General features: G+C 39.9%; 1 protein-coding gene across 14 annotated transcripts in view; it reads left to right on the top strand.

Annotated features, from left to right (window-relative positions):
• Nucleotides 1-16,809, top strand: part of AKAP13 (A-kinase anchoring protein 13) — a 364,057-nt gene that overhangs the window by 169,008 nt on the left and 178,240 nt on the right. Inside the window, exon 1 of one of the 14 annotated variants that reach the window (XM_033189130.1) lies at nt 110-230. The exons of the other annotated variants lie outside the window; for them this stretch is intronic. Coding sequence (XP_033045021.1) covers nt 193-230 — 38 coding nt within the window. The 5' untranslated portion in view covers nt 110-192. Of the gene's footprint in view, nt 1-109; nt 231-16,809 lie in introns of those variants that run through there. 14 annotated transcript variants of the gene reach the window in all.

Below are 16,809 nucleotides of genomic sequence, written 5' to 3'. Positions count from 1 at the left end.
AACTCATTAAGGTTTGGCACTATTATGGTGATGTGGTTTTGAGAAGATAATGCAATAGCCCTCAAAGAAGGAACTACATGCTGCAGTTCCTTGTCAGAAGTAAACTTGGAGCGAAACACGCCTTTAGGAGGGGTGACTAGGCTGCTTTCCTCTACTTTTAAAGCTGTAGTATGAAGCCAAAACTGAAAGAGGATGGGCTTGCGATATTCGTGGTGCTTGGGCAGCCATGTGTGAGTATCAGCTTCCAGACCGATGCTTTGTAAATCTTCATTGTTTATTCTCTTGACATTTTCTCTGGCTTTTTACTATAACTCAACCTGAAGCATCATTGAACTTCCCTGAAGAACTAGTGTTTTTAGGATCCAAAAGTGTTTTTTTTTTTTTTTCTGCAGTTAAGTTAATTTGACTGGGTTTTATATGTCTGTTAGCATAAAACCCCAATGTTTTCTTGAGTTGCAGCATGCTAGGCAAGGTAAGAAGGCAGAGGTTGATTGGTTGTCGATAATTGCATGTCAGGTAGAATGCTAGAAAATTAGTTGAAACTCATCTTGGGCTTATTGAATTTTGTTGTATAATGTGCATAAACTGTGGACACTCGGTTTGAATGCTGTAACCTTATCTCTGGGAAATGACCTCTAATTTGTGTTATTTTGCAGTTGAAAAACTTGCTATGGATTTTATAAAATTTATAACGAAAACCCTAATATACTTTATTAGCTTCTGATAAATATTACATCAGATATCCAGTTAGTATAATTTGAATGTGGTTTGAAACTTTTTTAGAGGTAAGTTTCTTTGTGTATAGTGGAATATGGCACATAAGTTTTAGAATTAGGTCTGGGTACAAATTGTGGCCGTTTCACTTACAGCTGTGAGTCAATTCTTGGGGAAATTATCCATTAAGTCTCAGTTTCCACACATGCAGAATGGAAATACACTTATACCTGCCTCAGAGTTCTTGTGAGGATTAAAAGTAGGTAATAAACCAACAACATTGTTTTATTATCATTATCAAATATGTACTGTACATAATTTTGTGTTCTGTACTCTTATATGACTGGCAGCACAGTAGGTTTGCTTTCACTAGTATCACTGCAAATATGTAGTGCATTACAACATTATGACAGCCGTAACATCACTGGGTGATAGGGATTTTCCATCTCCATTATAATCTTATGGGACCATCATTCCATGTATAGTCTATCATAGACTGAAACATGGCTAAGTAGCACATGACTGTAGTAAATATTAGCATCCTTCTTTCGTTATTTCATTTTTGCGTTCCTCCCTTCAATGTTTTCTCACCCCTCCAAGAATAAAATCCTAGCTCCTACCAGGACTCACAAAGCTCTGTGAAATCTGAACCTGGTACAACTCTTGAGACCTCACTTCATAACACTTTCCTCATTCGCATTGCTCTCTCTGCACAGCTACAGTGGCTCTAACCTCCCTGGCCAGCTCATTGCCACCTCAGGATCTTTGCACCTGTGGTACACATTGCCTGATGTTCTTGTTCCCTAACTCTGCATGCTGAGTTAGGTATGAACTCTTTCATACCATTCAGGGTAGTTATTAGGTCACCTCCTCAGAAAGCTCTTCTGAAGAAGCCACCGTTTCCAGTCAAGGACATTTTCTACCATAAGCACCTATTTTATTTTCCTTAAATGAAGATTTGGATTTGCGTTTTAGACTACATGCAGAGTAAATAAAAATTCTCTACACACTTTTACTGTAAATGTCTTCTGGGATTTTTGTATATACACTTCCTTTTAGAGAATATGTGCATTTGAAATGGTTTGAAGATATGAGTGTTCAGTAGAATACCTTTTAGTGCCATTTTAAAATGTGATCTAAAGAAATACTTTGCTTTTATCTTTTCTTTCTGCTCATTAATTCGCATAAATTACTACACTAAATTGCTTTAGAATGAGTAGATTGCTTGGAATGAATTTTAAAATTTATTTTTTAGCCCTCATTTCAGCCCTTAGTTCTGTGAAGCCTTGGTTGACTTGCCTAAACACTATTTATCTGCAGAACCTTGGCCTTGTTACTTGGAAGATTAAATATGATATTTATGATGAAAATGCTCTGAAAAACTAAATACAGCTCTACAATCGTATTGTATTTGTTATGTACTGTGATTTGTTCCTGATATTTCACATTTGATTCAGGGAAATCATGTCAACACATTACAGAACCTGTTTTGTTGTTGTTTTTGTTGGGTGTGGGTTTTTGTGTGTTTTTTTGTTTGTTTTGAGATAAGGTCTCATTCTGTTGCCCAGGCTGGAGTGCAGTGGCCCAGTCATGGCTTACTGTATCCTCGACATCCTACCTCAGCTTCCCCAGTAGCTGAGACTACAGGCATGCACCACCATGCGCGGCTAACTTTTGAAAATTTTTTGTAGAGATGAGGTCTTGTATGTTGCCCAGGCTGGTCTCAAACTCCTGGACTCAAGTGGTTCACTTGCCTCGGCCTCTTAAAATGCTGGATTAGCTGGATTATAGGTGTGAGACACCATGCCCGGGCGACAGAACCTCTTTGTGTGATTTTTTTTTTGAGACAGAGAGTCTCACTCTGTCGCCCAGGCTGGAGTGCAGTGGCGCGATCTTGGCTCACTGCGAGCTCCACCTCCTGGGTTCACGCCATTTTCCTGCCTCAGCCTCCTGAGTAGCTGGGACTACAGGCGCCCGCCACCACGCCCGGCTAATTTTTTGTATTTTTGGTAGAGACGGGGTTTCACCGTGTTAGCCAGGATGGTCTTGATCTCCTGACCTTGTGATCCGCCCGCCTCGGACTCCCAAAGTTGTGGGATTACAGGCATGAGCCACCGTGTCCGGCCTGACAAACCTCTTTGTAGCAGGACCGTTTCAGCTGATATTTGGATGCTTTTGATTTTAATAACAATAACAACAATAATAAAGCCTGGGTGAGACTGAACTTTTAAAATACTCCTGCTATTGTTAAATTGGTTTTCAGCTTTGCTCAGGCCTATATGAAGTTTACCTTTGGGAGAAAATGAAACCTTGTCCAATGGATCTATAGCTTATACTCCATGCCATATTCCTATCTATGCTATGCTTCTCTCTTCTGCTAGTAACTTTTCTCCCTGGAACCTGTGCACATTAAATTTCATTTTTCCAGTAGTTCATTTTTAGAATCTTTGCTTCAGTGATGAATTGGAAAATTTTAAAAAATCTAATTTTTCATAAGTAATTTGAGAAGTTCTCTGACCCACCTTACCTGTTTATTATGCAGTGCTATTATTAGAGTGAGCAAATCAATGTTACATGTTTCTGCAAAAGCAGCAAATTACAGGAGAAACATGAGAAAAGTCACCTCTAGTTTGTCATTATAAAAGACATTATCTTTTTATGAGGACCTATTTTATTAATGTAACTGTTTTTAAGTAGGATAATCAACTTTAATTATAACTTACGAAAAGTGCCGAATCAGGTCAGTGGGCTATATAAAAGTACTCAAGGTCATTAGAAGCTTATTGGACTTATTGAGTATGGGTTCTTTTCTTGAATTTTAGTGATGATAACCTCATACATAGTTAAGTGAACTTCATGCCTGAAGATGGGGGTCCTGCTCAGACAAATGAGCAAAAATTTATCTTTTTTTCTGAACTGAAAAAGCTAGTTTACAGAGTGATGACTTCATTGTGATTACAGTTACCAGTTTCTGTAAGTATAGAACACATCGCTTGTCCACTAAGTTGGAAGCTTGTTAATCAGCTGATTTTTAACGTTCACCATTACACTGGAGCTTTGGGTTCATATTTAGTTCTTAATCTTTCTATCATATTTAAGTTTCTCATGATCTTCAGGAATAAAACTGAAAGAAGTGGATGTGCATTCCTTTCTCTCCTGGTTCTGTTATTTAAATTGGTAATCCTACAGGGTTTCTGTTTGATTTTGTTTTGTGTTTTTGCCCCACGAGAAAGCTAAAGAAACTTTTTGACGTTTTAAAGATGAGTGTATACTCCTCCCTTCCTTTTCCTCTCCCTCTTCCTTCTCCCTCCCTTTGCCGTCCCCTCCCCCTCATTTCTTGGAAATTTGACTTTCTTTTCTGTCATCGGTTTGAAATTACTTTATTCAGTTATATCCTTCTTTCCAAGTTTCAGCTTATTTTGTAAGCAGTTCTCTTTTTTCCTGTTCTCATTACCACTGTTGTTGATCTTGGTCAACAGGGGTAATGTTCTCACTTTCAAAATAATTCTCAGGGGCCTGTGTTTCTCAGCCTCACTAAGTAGCATGAAGCACTGGTTAAACAGAAGACAGTTAAGTAGCTAGTAAGCCAATCACTGTCATGGAATAGACAAAGACACACAAGTTCTGACATGGATCAACCTAGTTTGTGTATAAATACAAATTTAAGTAATATTTAAATAGAAATCTCTTTCAGTGGTCCCCAATTATTTTTTTTTGGCACCAGGGACTGGTTTTGTGGAAGACAATTTTTTCATGGACCTGTGGGAGGAGGGGACGTGATGGTTGAGGGAATGATTCAAGCACATTACATTTATAATGCCCTTTATTTCTGTTATTACTGCATTGTAATATATAATGGAATAATTATACAACTCACCATAATGTAGAATTAGTGGGAGCCCTGAGCTTGTTTTCCTGCAACTAAACAGTTCCATCAAGGTGTGATGGGAGACAGTGACAGATCATCAAACATTAGATTCACGTAAGGAGCGCACAGCCTAGATCCCTCGCATATGCAGTTCTGGATAGGGTTCACGCTCCTGTGAGAATCTAATGCCACTTATAACTTAAAATCACTTAGATGCTCTGAGTCATCTGGGGAGTGAGAAGGTTGGAAAAGAGAAAGTACATTACCTAGTGAATAAAGATTATCTGGGATTGTTTCTTAGGTGAGGATCTATTTGATGTTGGTGTTAGTCTAGTGTGAACTAAATATAACTGCATTGGAGCCTAAGCTCAGATGTCTGCGTCATGGTTTATTTCTCCTGTGTTTGTTTCAAGGAGCTCCTGTGATACCTGCTGTCTCCATCTCAAAAAAAAAAGTAAAAATAAAATAATCAATTAATTCTCCCTCTTGCTTGCCTGTCACCTAGTCTAGAGTGCTGTGGTGAAACCATAGCTCACTGCAGCCTTGACTATTCACCTCAGCCTCCCAAGTAGCTAGGACTACAGGTGTGCACCACCAGACCTGGCTAATATTTTTTTTTTTGGAGAGAGTGGAGGTGGTCTTTCTGTTTTGCCCAGGCTGGTCTCGAACTCTTGGCCTCAAGCAATCTTCCCACCTCAGCCTCCTAAAGTGCTGGGAACACAGGTGTGAGTCACTGCACCCAGCCTATTTATTTATTTTTAATAATTAAGTTGTTCATAATAATATTCATGAGGCCACCTCCGTAAGAGGCCACCTCCATAAGACAGGTATATTTCATTATCAGATATTACCTCCTACATTATAGAATTTTTAATAACAGTTGCAGCTCATCCTCCGTTTTGTAGTCTGATAGTTTCACTTTGTCATATTTTCTATTTCTGTAGTCTTTATAAGTATTCTTGAGGCCCTCTTGTTTATTATGAGTATTTAAATTATTCAACTAATATTGAATATTAATTTCTGATTTTTTAAAAAATTAAAACTAATGAGTACTGGAGTGAGCCTTATCTTTCACCTACTGATTTTTTGCTACTGTTAAATTATTTCCTTAGGCTAAATTTCAAGGAATTGTATAATTAGGTCAAAGGAAATGATGTTTGCAACTCCCATATTCATTGCAATGTGGCCAGTATTAGCTCTGCTTTTCTTTTTTAGATAACTACCACCATAGGTTGCTTTAATGCAGTGTTTTACAACCTTGGCTGCACATTAAAGTCTCTACGGGAGCTTTAAAAAACACTCATGCCTGAGGACCACCTCTAGGGATTTTGATTTGATAGATGTGATATGTCATCTGGACATAAGGATTTTTTTTTTTTTTTTTTTTAAGACGGAGTTTTTACTCATTGCCCAGGCTGGAGTGCAGTGGCGCGATCTTGGCTCACTGCAACCTCTGCCTCCTGGGTTCAAGTGATTCTCCTGCCTCAGCCCCCCAAGTAGCTGGGATTACAGGCGCCTACCACCACGCCCAACTAATTTTTGTATTTTTAGTAGAGACAGGGTTTCACCACATTGGCCAGACTGGTCTCGAACTCCTGACCTCAGGTGATCCACCTGCCTTGGCCTGCCAAAGTGCTGGGATTACAGGCATGAGCCACCATGCCCAGCCTCTGGACATAAGGATTTTTAAAAGCTCTCCGGGCTTTCAAAGTGCAGCCAAGGTTAAAAGGTTACTTTAATGAGACTGAGCTTAACATTGCATCTGAAAATTGATTCCTTAGAGTTATTTGTTGAATCAGGTTGGTGGCTTAAATCTGATTCAGTAAGAGGAATCAACTAAATACCTTGATCATATCAATAAATATATACGTCTGTCTAGTAGAAAATCAACTTAACTTTAATTTTTACTAATCTTGTGAATGTTGGTATATTAGATATTGATGCATGTATAACTAATGTAGTGGCAGTATGCAGAAAATCACTTTTTCAAGATCTTGAAAGAGCACAGTAAGGTAGAACTAAAAGAATACAACTTTGGCTATTGAAGTAACATAGTATTCCAGAAGTTATGGACTCATTGAGAAAGGGAGTGAAGTAGCCCCTCAGGATAAAAAACAAGAGAAAAATGACCATAGACACCATGGACTACTAACTGCTGTACCTATATCCATAGTGCACAGTGATCTAGAACTCGCATACTAGTCTCAATGTGTATTTTTAAAATTTATATATATTTTTTGTTTCATCTGTCTGCATTCTCTGCTACAAAATAGGCAGCAGAGGTGGGTATGTGTGGTGATTTAGTTGTTGACCCAAATGCTGGCTGACTCCATTACTTAGTTACTACATTTCTCACAACTTCAGTTTCCTGACCTGCAAATTACGGTAATAATATTCTCCTTCACAGAATGATTACGAGAGTAAATGAGATGATATGTACCAAATGCACAGTTCAATATCTGATACTTTGTTAAGCAGTTGATAAATATTAACAATAAAAGGAAGTGGTTATGTTGTGGAAATAGAAACCAGTATTTTTAATGAGTACTTACTAGTAGTATGCATATTAAGAATATATCTTGGCTGTGCGCGGTGGCTCCTGCCTGTAATCCCAGCAGTTTGGGAGGCTGAGGCGGGCGGATCACCTGAGGTCAGGAGTTTGAGACCAGTCTGGCCAACATGACGAAACCCCGTCTCTACTAAAAATACAAAAATTAGCCGGGGGTGGTGACAGGCACCTGCAATCCCAGCTACTTGGGAGGCTGAGGCGGGAAAATCGCTTGTACCTGGAAGGTGGTGGTTGCAGTGAGCCGAGATCGTGCCACTGCACTCCATCTTGGGTGACAGAGACTGCATCTCAAAAAAAAAAAAAAAAAGAATCTATATCTCTGTCCTTATATCTTACTCCTTGAGCCTCTGTAAGAAAACTGCTGTTATTCCCACTTTCCTTTTCTTTCTTTCTTTCTATTTTTTTTTTTTTTTGAGACTGAGTTTTACTCTTGTTGCCCAGGCCGGAGTACAGTGGCGTGATCTGGGCTCACTGCAACCTCTGCCCCCTGTATTCAAGCGATTCTCCTGCCTCAGCCTCCTGAGTAGCTGGGGTTACAGGCGTGCACCACCACACCCAACAGGTTTTTTTTTGTGTGTGTGTGTTTTGTATTTTTGGTAGAGACAGGTGTTCACCATATTGGCCAGGCTGGTCTCGAACTCCTGACCTCAGGTGATCCACCTGCTTTGGCCTCCCAAAGTGGTGGGATTACAGGTGTGAGCCACTGCGCCTGGCCCCCACTTTTCTTTAAACAGATGAAAAAACTCTGGCTCATAGAAGCAAAATAATTTGTCTTAGATCAGACTGTGGTATAAATGGGATTCTACTCAGACTTCAGCACCTGTACTTTTCCCATACCACACTGTGATTTAGCCTCTAGGGAAGTCTCACTTGAACATAATTAGATAAATTTGTAGTTTCCTCGTAGGAAAAGGTAGATTGTTGTCAATTTTGTGAACAATATGGTGAGCAATGTGGGCATGCCATTTTCCAGCCTGTCAGAATCAATATTTGTCCTTCATTTGAGTAGAATGTGCTTTTTTTTTTTTACACAGAGAATGAGAATTTGGTCTAGGCAGTTTGTCCAACATTTTGTCAGTCTCTTCAACGCTCACACCATTCTGTTGATCAATGTAGCAGATGGTGGACTTTGGAACTTTTTATCAGAGAATGTGTGTTGAAAAGTGTTCTACTTGGAGAGAACGTTCCTTTGACTCGTAAAAAAAAATTTCTCTTAAAGGCCTCTTTGCTCCTTGTTGCCTTCAAATTACCGTGAATACTTCCTCCTGTGGGCACCACATGAAGTGTTCCTATAAAGACCAACCCTTTCCTCTTAAAGCAGTGCAGCATTATATAAGGGGGAGGGCACAGGCTTTGGGAGCAGCCCAACCTGGATTCAAATCCATTACTTGTTAGCAATGTGCTGAGTAAGAGGGTGCTAATACTTATTGACTGCCTACTGTGTGCCGGGCATTGTTAAATAATTTATGTAGTCCTCATTAATTTCCACAACAACTTTCTTTGCTTTTTCACAGCAACCTTTTAAAAGGACTGTTAAAAGTTTTTATAGGTCAAGATGCATGCTCAAAGGGGTTAAATATTTAGCTCAAGTTCTCATTTCTTGTAAGTGGTAAAGTTTGATTTTGAAGTGAGGTTTATCAAATTGCTAATGTATGTAGTATACCTTGACCAAGTATGTTAATATTTCTGGTCCCAATTTCCTCATCTCTGAAACTGGAATACGACTACTTTGAAGGACTGATAAGAGGATTAAATTAGTATACTTAAAAATTTCTGTCAGTATCTGTTTAAGTAGATACTCAGATAATATTAGTTTCTTCCCTATCTTAAGTAAATTATAATCACAGAAGAGTGAAGGAATTGTCACCTCTGCCTTTATTAAAATAATGTTTTGCATTTAACTCTGTATTTTGAAAAATTTTGAACTCAGAAAAGATACAAGAAAAATACAATGAACTCCTATATACCCTTCATCCAAATTCTCCAGTTGTTAACATTTGGTTACATTTGCTTTATCTGTGTGTGCGTATATATACATATATAGAATTTTACTGACGTCTTTGAGAGTAAATTGCAGAATTGTGACCTTCTGTTCCTAAATATTTCAGCATGTATTTCCTAAGAACAAGGATAGTCACTAAATACAGTAACAGCGCATTTATCAAAATTAGTAATTTATCATTAATACAATAATCTAATATATAGTAGTTTATATTCTACTTTTCACTATCTGCTTAATAGTATTCTTTTAGGTATTTTTCCTCCTGACCTGGATCACACACTGGATTTAGTTGTTATGCTTTAGTCTGTCTCCTTTGCCACCTGTGCCTTTTGGGCCATTACTGCCACTAACATTGGGTTGTACTAGAGTTAGTTCCTTAGATTATCTGTCTCTTCAGAGAGTGATGATCTCAAACCATCTTAAACATTGTGAGTAAAACAGAAGAATATTTGTACTCTTCCACCCTGGAGTGAAATCCCAACAAATACTTGAGTACCTACGTATGTCAAGAGATTGTGCTGAGTAGTGGAAATCAGCGGGTCGGGAGATACATGGTCCTGGTTCTCAGTGGGGCTTACAGATGAGTAAGATTGTTAAACGGTGCAGTTCAGCAAGTCTTGCTGAGCTCACAAGGTAGACACTGCTCCTGGAAGTGTGCTGGAAACTAGATAAAATTCAGGGCTCCTAAGGATGTTTAAAAACAATATTAATTACCTCATGACAAGAAGATTGAAAATTTCAAGGTAATCATATTGTCAGCCTTTCATATCTGAAAGTCTGTTTTGAAATCTGGTTGAATGTGAAGATCTAAGAGACTTTAACACTATCTGATGTAGTGGTAATGAAATAATGCCTGTACTGCATAATTGCCACAGTTGGTGGTAAAGTACCATTTCTTTTCTTCAGGGTGATAGTTTCCTTATTGGAATTAAAAAATAAAGCAGAAGGCAGTAGAAATCTCTATAGACCTTCCTGCAGTATTTACATTCCTTTGTCTACAGATCTTTCTTTCACTTGTTTTTTGTCTTTGTTTTTTAAAGTGTCAGCTGAGGCTATGGTGCCTCTTAATTCACCAACTGAAACAACCAGAATTTCTAGTACATTTGTGGTTATGCTTTCCTGTCCTGCAAGACCTGATGTGGTGACAGTATAATCTTTGTTCACATTTTTCAAGGTAAATTTTAGATACCCAGCCATAGTCCTCTTTATGGCAGAAACACAAGGCTGATGGACAACTTAATTACCAACTGTAGACGTAGGAAGGGCTTCCAATTAAGAGAATGTTGAGTAGTTATTTTACAAATCTAAAGGAGACTGAATGCGGAAGATGGATTTAAAATGGAAATGTGGTAGTTGTACATAAAGAAAATCTGTGCTAGAATTATAGAGCATTCAGATACACCTAGGGTTCTAGGTATGGACCTCACAGTTCACCTAAGAAGGAGGGTGGACAGAGAGAGAGCAGGGCTTTGCCTTGCCTTCCCTCTACTGGCCCTGTCACACATAGCCACTCTATTTCTGCATAAGATTTTATCTGAAAACATACAGCTACTTAAAAGTTTGAAAACTAGTGTCTTAGTTGTATTTGTGAAATTGTACCGGGGGGCAGAGCAAGATGGCTGAATAGGAACAGCTCTAGTCTCCAACTCCCAGTGCGAGCGACACAGAAGACCGGTGATTTCTGCATTTTCAACTGAGGTACTGGGGTCATCTCACTAGGGAGTGCCGGACAATCAGTGCTGGTCAGTTGCTGCAGCCCGACCAGCGAGAGCTGAAGCAGGGCGAGGCATCGCCTCACCTGGGAAGCGCAAGGGGGAAGGGAATCCCTTTTCCTAGCCAGGGGAACTGAGACACACAACACCTGGAAAATCGGGTAACTCCCACCCCAATACTGCGCTTTAAGCAAACGGGCACACCAGGAGAATATATCCCACACCTGGCCGGGAGGGTCCCACGCCCACGGAGCCTCCCTCATTGCTAACACAGCAGTCTGCGATCTAACGGCAAGGCAGCAGCGAGGCTGGGGGAGGGGCGCCCGCCATTGCTGAGGCTTAAGTAGGTAAACAAAGCCGCTGGGAAGCTCGAACTGAGCGGAGCTCACAGCAGCTCAAGGAAACCTGCCTGTCTCTGTAGACTCCACCTCTGGGGACAGGGCACAGTTAACAACAACAACAACAAAAGCAGCAGAAACCTTTGCAGATGCAAACGACTCTGTCTGACAGCTTTGAAGAGAGCAGTGGATCTCCCAACACGGAGGCTGAGATCTGAGAAGGGACAGACTGCCTGCTCAAGTGGGTCCCTGACCCCTGAGTAGCCTAACTGGGAGACATCCCCCACTAGGGGCAGTCTGACACCCCACACCTCACAGGGTGGAGTACACCCCTGAGAGGAAGCTTCCAAAGTAAGAATCAGACAGGTACACTCGCTGTTCAGCAATATTCTATCTTCTGCAACCTCTGCTGCTGATACCCAGGCAAACAGGGTCTGGAGTGGACCTCAAGCAATCTCCAGCAGAACTACAGCTGAGAGTCCTGACTGCTAGAAGGAAAACTATCAAACAGGAAGGACACCTATACCAAAACCCCATCAGTACGTCACCATCATGAAAGACCAGAGGCAGATAAAACCACAAAGATGGGGAAGAAGCAGGGCAGAAAAGCTGGAAATTCAAAAAATAAGAGTGCATCTCCCCCTGCAAAGGAGCGCAGCCCATCGCCAGCAACAGATCAAAGCTGGTCAGAGAATGACTTTGATGAGATGAGAGAAGAAGGCCTCAGTCCATCAAACTTCTCAGAGCTAAAGGAGGAATTACGTACCCAGCGCAAAGAAACTAAAAATCTTGAAAAAAGAGTGGAAGAATTGACAGCTAGACTAATTAATGCAGAGAAGGTCATAAACGAAATGACAGAGATCAAAACCATGACACGAGAAATACGTGACAAATGCACAAGCTTCAGTAACTGACTTGATCAACTGGAAGAAAGAGTATCAGCGATTGAGGATCAAATGAGTGAAATGAAGCGAGAAGAGAAACCAAAAGAAAAAAGAAGAAAAAGTAATGAACAAAGCCTGCAAGAAGTATGAGATTATGTAAAAAGACCAAATCTACGTCTGATTGTTGGGGTGCCTGAAAGTGAGGGGGAAAACGGAACCAAGTTGGAAAACACTCTTCAGGATATCATCCAGGAGAACTTCCCCAACCTAGTAGGGCAGGCCAACATTCAAATTCAGGAAATACAGAGAACGCCACAAAGATACTCCTCCAGAAGAGCAGCTCCAAGACACATAATTGCCAGATTCACCAAAGTTGAAATGAAGGAAAGAATCTTAAGGGCAGCCAGAGAGAAAGGTCGGGTTACCCACAAAGGGAAGCCCATCAGACTAACAGCAGATCTCTCGGCAGAAACTCTACAAGCCAGAAGAGAGTGGGGGCCAATATTCAACATTCTTAAAGAAAAGAATTTTAAACCCAGAATTTCATATCCAGCCAAACCAAGTTTCATAAGTGAAGGAGAAATAAAATCCTTTACAGATAAGCAAATGCTTAGAGATTTTGTCACCACCAGGCCTGCCTTACAAGAGACCCTGAAGGAAGCCCTAAACATGGAAAGGAACAACCGGTACCAGCCATTGCAAAAACATGCCAAAATGTAAAGACCATCGAGGCTAGGAAGAAACTGCATCAACTAACGAGCAAAATAACCAGTTAATATCATAATGGTAGGATCAAGTTCACACCTAACAATATTAACCTTAAATGTTAATGGACTAAATGCTCCAATTAAAAGACACAGACCAGACTGGCAAACTGGATAAAGAGTCAAGACCCATCAGTCTGCTGTATTCAGGAGACCCATCTCACATGCAGAGACATACATAGGCTCAAAATAAAGGGATGGAGGAAGATCTACCAAGCAAATGGAGAACAAAAAAAAGCAGGGGTTGCAATCCTAGTCTCTGATAAAACAGACTTTAAACCATCAAAGATCCAAAGAGACAAAGAAGGCCATTACATAATGGTAAAGGGATCAATTCAACAGGAAGAGCTAAGTCTCCTAAATATATATGCACCCAATACAGGAGCACCCAAATTCATAAAGCAAGTCCTTAGAGACTTACAAAGAGACTTAGACTCCCATACAATAATAATGGGAGACTTCAACACTCCACTGTCAACATTAGACAGATCAACGAGACAGAAAGTTAACAAGGATATCCAGGAGTTGAACTCATCTCTGCACCAAGCGGACCTAGTAGACATCTATAGAACTCTCCACCCCAAATCAACAGAATATACATTCTTCTCAGCACCACATCGCACTTATTCCAAAATCGACCACATAATTGGAAGTAAAGCACTCCTCAGCAAATGTAAAAGAACAGAAATTATAACAAACTGTCTCTCAGACCACAGTGTAATCAAACTAGAACTCAGGACTAAGAAACTCAATCAAAACCGCTCAACTACATGGAAACTGAACAACCTGCTCCTGAATGACTATAACGAAATGAAGGCAGAAATAAAGATGTTCTTTGAAACCAATAAGAACAAAGATACAACATACCAGAATTGCTGGGACACATTTAAAGCAGTGTGTAGAGGGAAATTTATAGCACTAAATGCCCACAAGAGAAAGCAGGAAAGATCTAAAATTGACACTCTAACATCACAATTAAAAGAACTAGAGAGGCAAGAGCAAACACATTCAAAAGCTAGCAGAAGGCAAGAAATGACTAAGATCAGAGAAGAACTGAAGGAGATAGAGACACAAAAAACCCTCCAAAAAATCAATGAATCCAGGAGTTGGTTTTTTGAAAAGATCAACAAAATTGACAGACCACTAGCAAGACTAATAAAGAAGAAAAGAGAGAGGAATCAAATAGATGCAATAAAAAATGATAAAGGGGATATCACCACCGACCCCACAGAAATACAAACTACCATCAGAGAATACTATAAACACCTCTATGCAAATCAACTAGAAATCTAGAAGAAATGGATAATTTCCTGGACACTTACACTCTCCCAAGACTAAACCAGGAAGAAGTTGAATCCCTGAATAGACCAATAGCAGGCTCTGAAATTGAGGCAACAATCAATATCCTACCCACCAAAAAAAGTCCAGGACCAGATGGATTCACAGCTGAATTCTACCAGAGGCAGAAGGAGGAGCTGGTACCATTCCTTCTGAAACTATTCCAATCAATAGAAAAAGAGGGAATCCTCCCTAACTCATTTTATGAGGCCAACATCATCCTGATACCAAAGCCTGGCAGAGACACAACAAAAAAAGAGAATTTTAGACCAATATCCCTGAAAAACATCAGTGCAAAAATCCTCAATAAAATACTGGCAAACCGGATTCAGCAGCACATCAAAAAGCTTATCCACCATGATCAAGTGGGCTTCATCCCTGGGATGCAAGGCTGGTTCAACATTCGCAAATCAATAAATGTAATCCAGCATATAAACAGAACCAAAGACAAGAACCACATGATTATCTCAATAGATGCAGAAAAGGCTTTTGACAAAATTCAACAGCCCTTCATGCTAAAAACGCTCAATAAATTCGGTATTGATGGAACGTACCTCAAAATAATAAGAGCTATTTATGACAAACCCACAGCTAATATCATACTGAATGGGCAAAAACTGGAAAAATTCCCTTTGAAAACTGGCACAAGACAGGGATGCCCTCTCTCACCACTCCTATTTAACATAGTGTTGGAAGTTCTGGCTAGGACAATCGGGCAAGAGAAAGAAATCAAGGGTATTCAGTTAGGAAAAGAAGAAGTCAAATTGTCCCTGTTTGCAGATGACATGATTGTATATTTAGAAAACCCCATTGTCTCAGCCCAGAATCTCCGTAAGCTGATAAGCAACTTCAGCAAAGTCTCAGGATACAAAATTAATGTGCAAAAATCACAAGCATTCTTATACACCAGTAACAGACAAACAGAGAGCCAAATCAGGAATGAACTTCCATTCACAATTGCTTCAAAGAGAATAAAATACCTAGGAATCCAACTTACAAGGGATGTAAAGGACCTCTTCAAGGAGAACTACAAACCACTGCTCAGTGAAATCAAAGAGGACACAAACAAATGGAAGAACATACCATGCTCATGGATAGGAAGAATCAATATCGTGAAAATGGCCATACTGCCCAAGGTTATTTATAGATTCAATGCCATCCCCATCAAGCTACCAACGAATTTCTTCACAGAATTGGAAAAAACGGCTTTAAAGTTCATATGGAACCAAAAAAGAGCCCGCATTGCCAAGACAATCCTAAGTCAAAAGGACAAACAAAGCTGGAGGCGTCACGCTACCTGACTTCAAACTATACTACAAGGCTACAGTAACCAAAACAGCATGGTACTGGTACCAAAACAGAGATATAGACCAATGGAACAGAACAGAGTCCTCAGAAATAATACCACACATCTACAGCCATCTGATCTTTGACAAACCTGAGACAAACAAGAAATGGGGAAAGGATTCCCTATTTAATAAATGGTGCTGGGAAAATTGGCTAGCCATAAGTAGAAAGCTGAAACTGGATCCTTTCCTTACTCCTTATACGAAGATTAATTCAAGATGGATTAGAGACTTAAATGTTAGACCTAATACCATAAAAACCCTAGAAGAAAATCTAGGTAGTACCATTCAGGACATAGGCATGGGCAAGGACTTCATGTCTAAAACATCAAAAGCAACGGCAGCAAAAGCCAAAATTGACAAATGGGATCTAATTAAACTAAAGAGCTTCTGCACAGCAAAAGAAACTACCATCAGAGTGAACAGGCAACCTACAGAATGGGAGAAAATTTTTGCAATCTACTCATCTGACAAAGGGCTGATATCCAGAATCTACAAAGAACTCAAACAAATATACAAGAAAAAAACAAACAACCCCATCAAAAAGTGGGCAAAGGATATGAACAGACATTTCTCAAAAGAAGACATTCATACAGCCAACAGACACATGAAAAAATGCTCATCATCACTCGCCATCAGAGAAATGCAAATCAAAACCACAATGAGATACCATCTCACACCAGTTAGAATGGCAATCATTAAAAAATCAGGAAACAACAGGTGTTGGAGAGGATGTGGAGAAATAGGAACACTTTTACACTGTTGGTGGGATTGTAAACTAGTTCAACCATTATGGAAAACAGTATGGCGATTCCTCAAGGATCTAGAACTAGATGTACCATATGACCCAGCCATCCCACTACTGGGTATATACCCAAAGGATTATAAATTACTCTACTACAAAGACACATGCACACGTATGTTTATTGTGGCACTATTCATAATAGCAAAGACTTCGAATCAACCCAAATGTCCATCTGTGACAGACTGGGTTAAGAAAATGTGGCACATATACACCATGGAATACTATGCAGCCATAAAAAAGGATGAGTTTGCGTCCTTTGTAGGGACATGGATGCAGCTGGAAACCATCATTCTTAGCAAACTATCACAAGAACAGAAAACCAGACACCGCATGTTCTCACTCATAGGTGGGAACTGAACAATGAGATCACTTGGACTCGGGACAGGGAACATCACACACCGGGGCCTATCATGGGGAGGGGGGAGGGGGGAGGGATTGCATTGGGGAGTTATACATGATATAAATGATG

This window comes from Trachypithecus francoisi, unplaced genomic scaffold, assembly GCF_009764315.1.
Source record: "Trachypithecus francoisi isolate TF-2019V2 unplaced genomic scaffold, Tfra_2.0 Lachesis_group3, whole genome shotgun sequence".
NCBI classification, from domain to species: domain Eukaryota; kingdom Metazoa; phylum Chordata; class Mammalia; order Primates; family Cercopithecidae; genus Trachypithecus; species Trachypithecus francoisi.
This window is presented reverse-complemented; position numbering and strand designations above follow the sequence as displayed.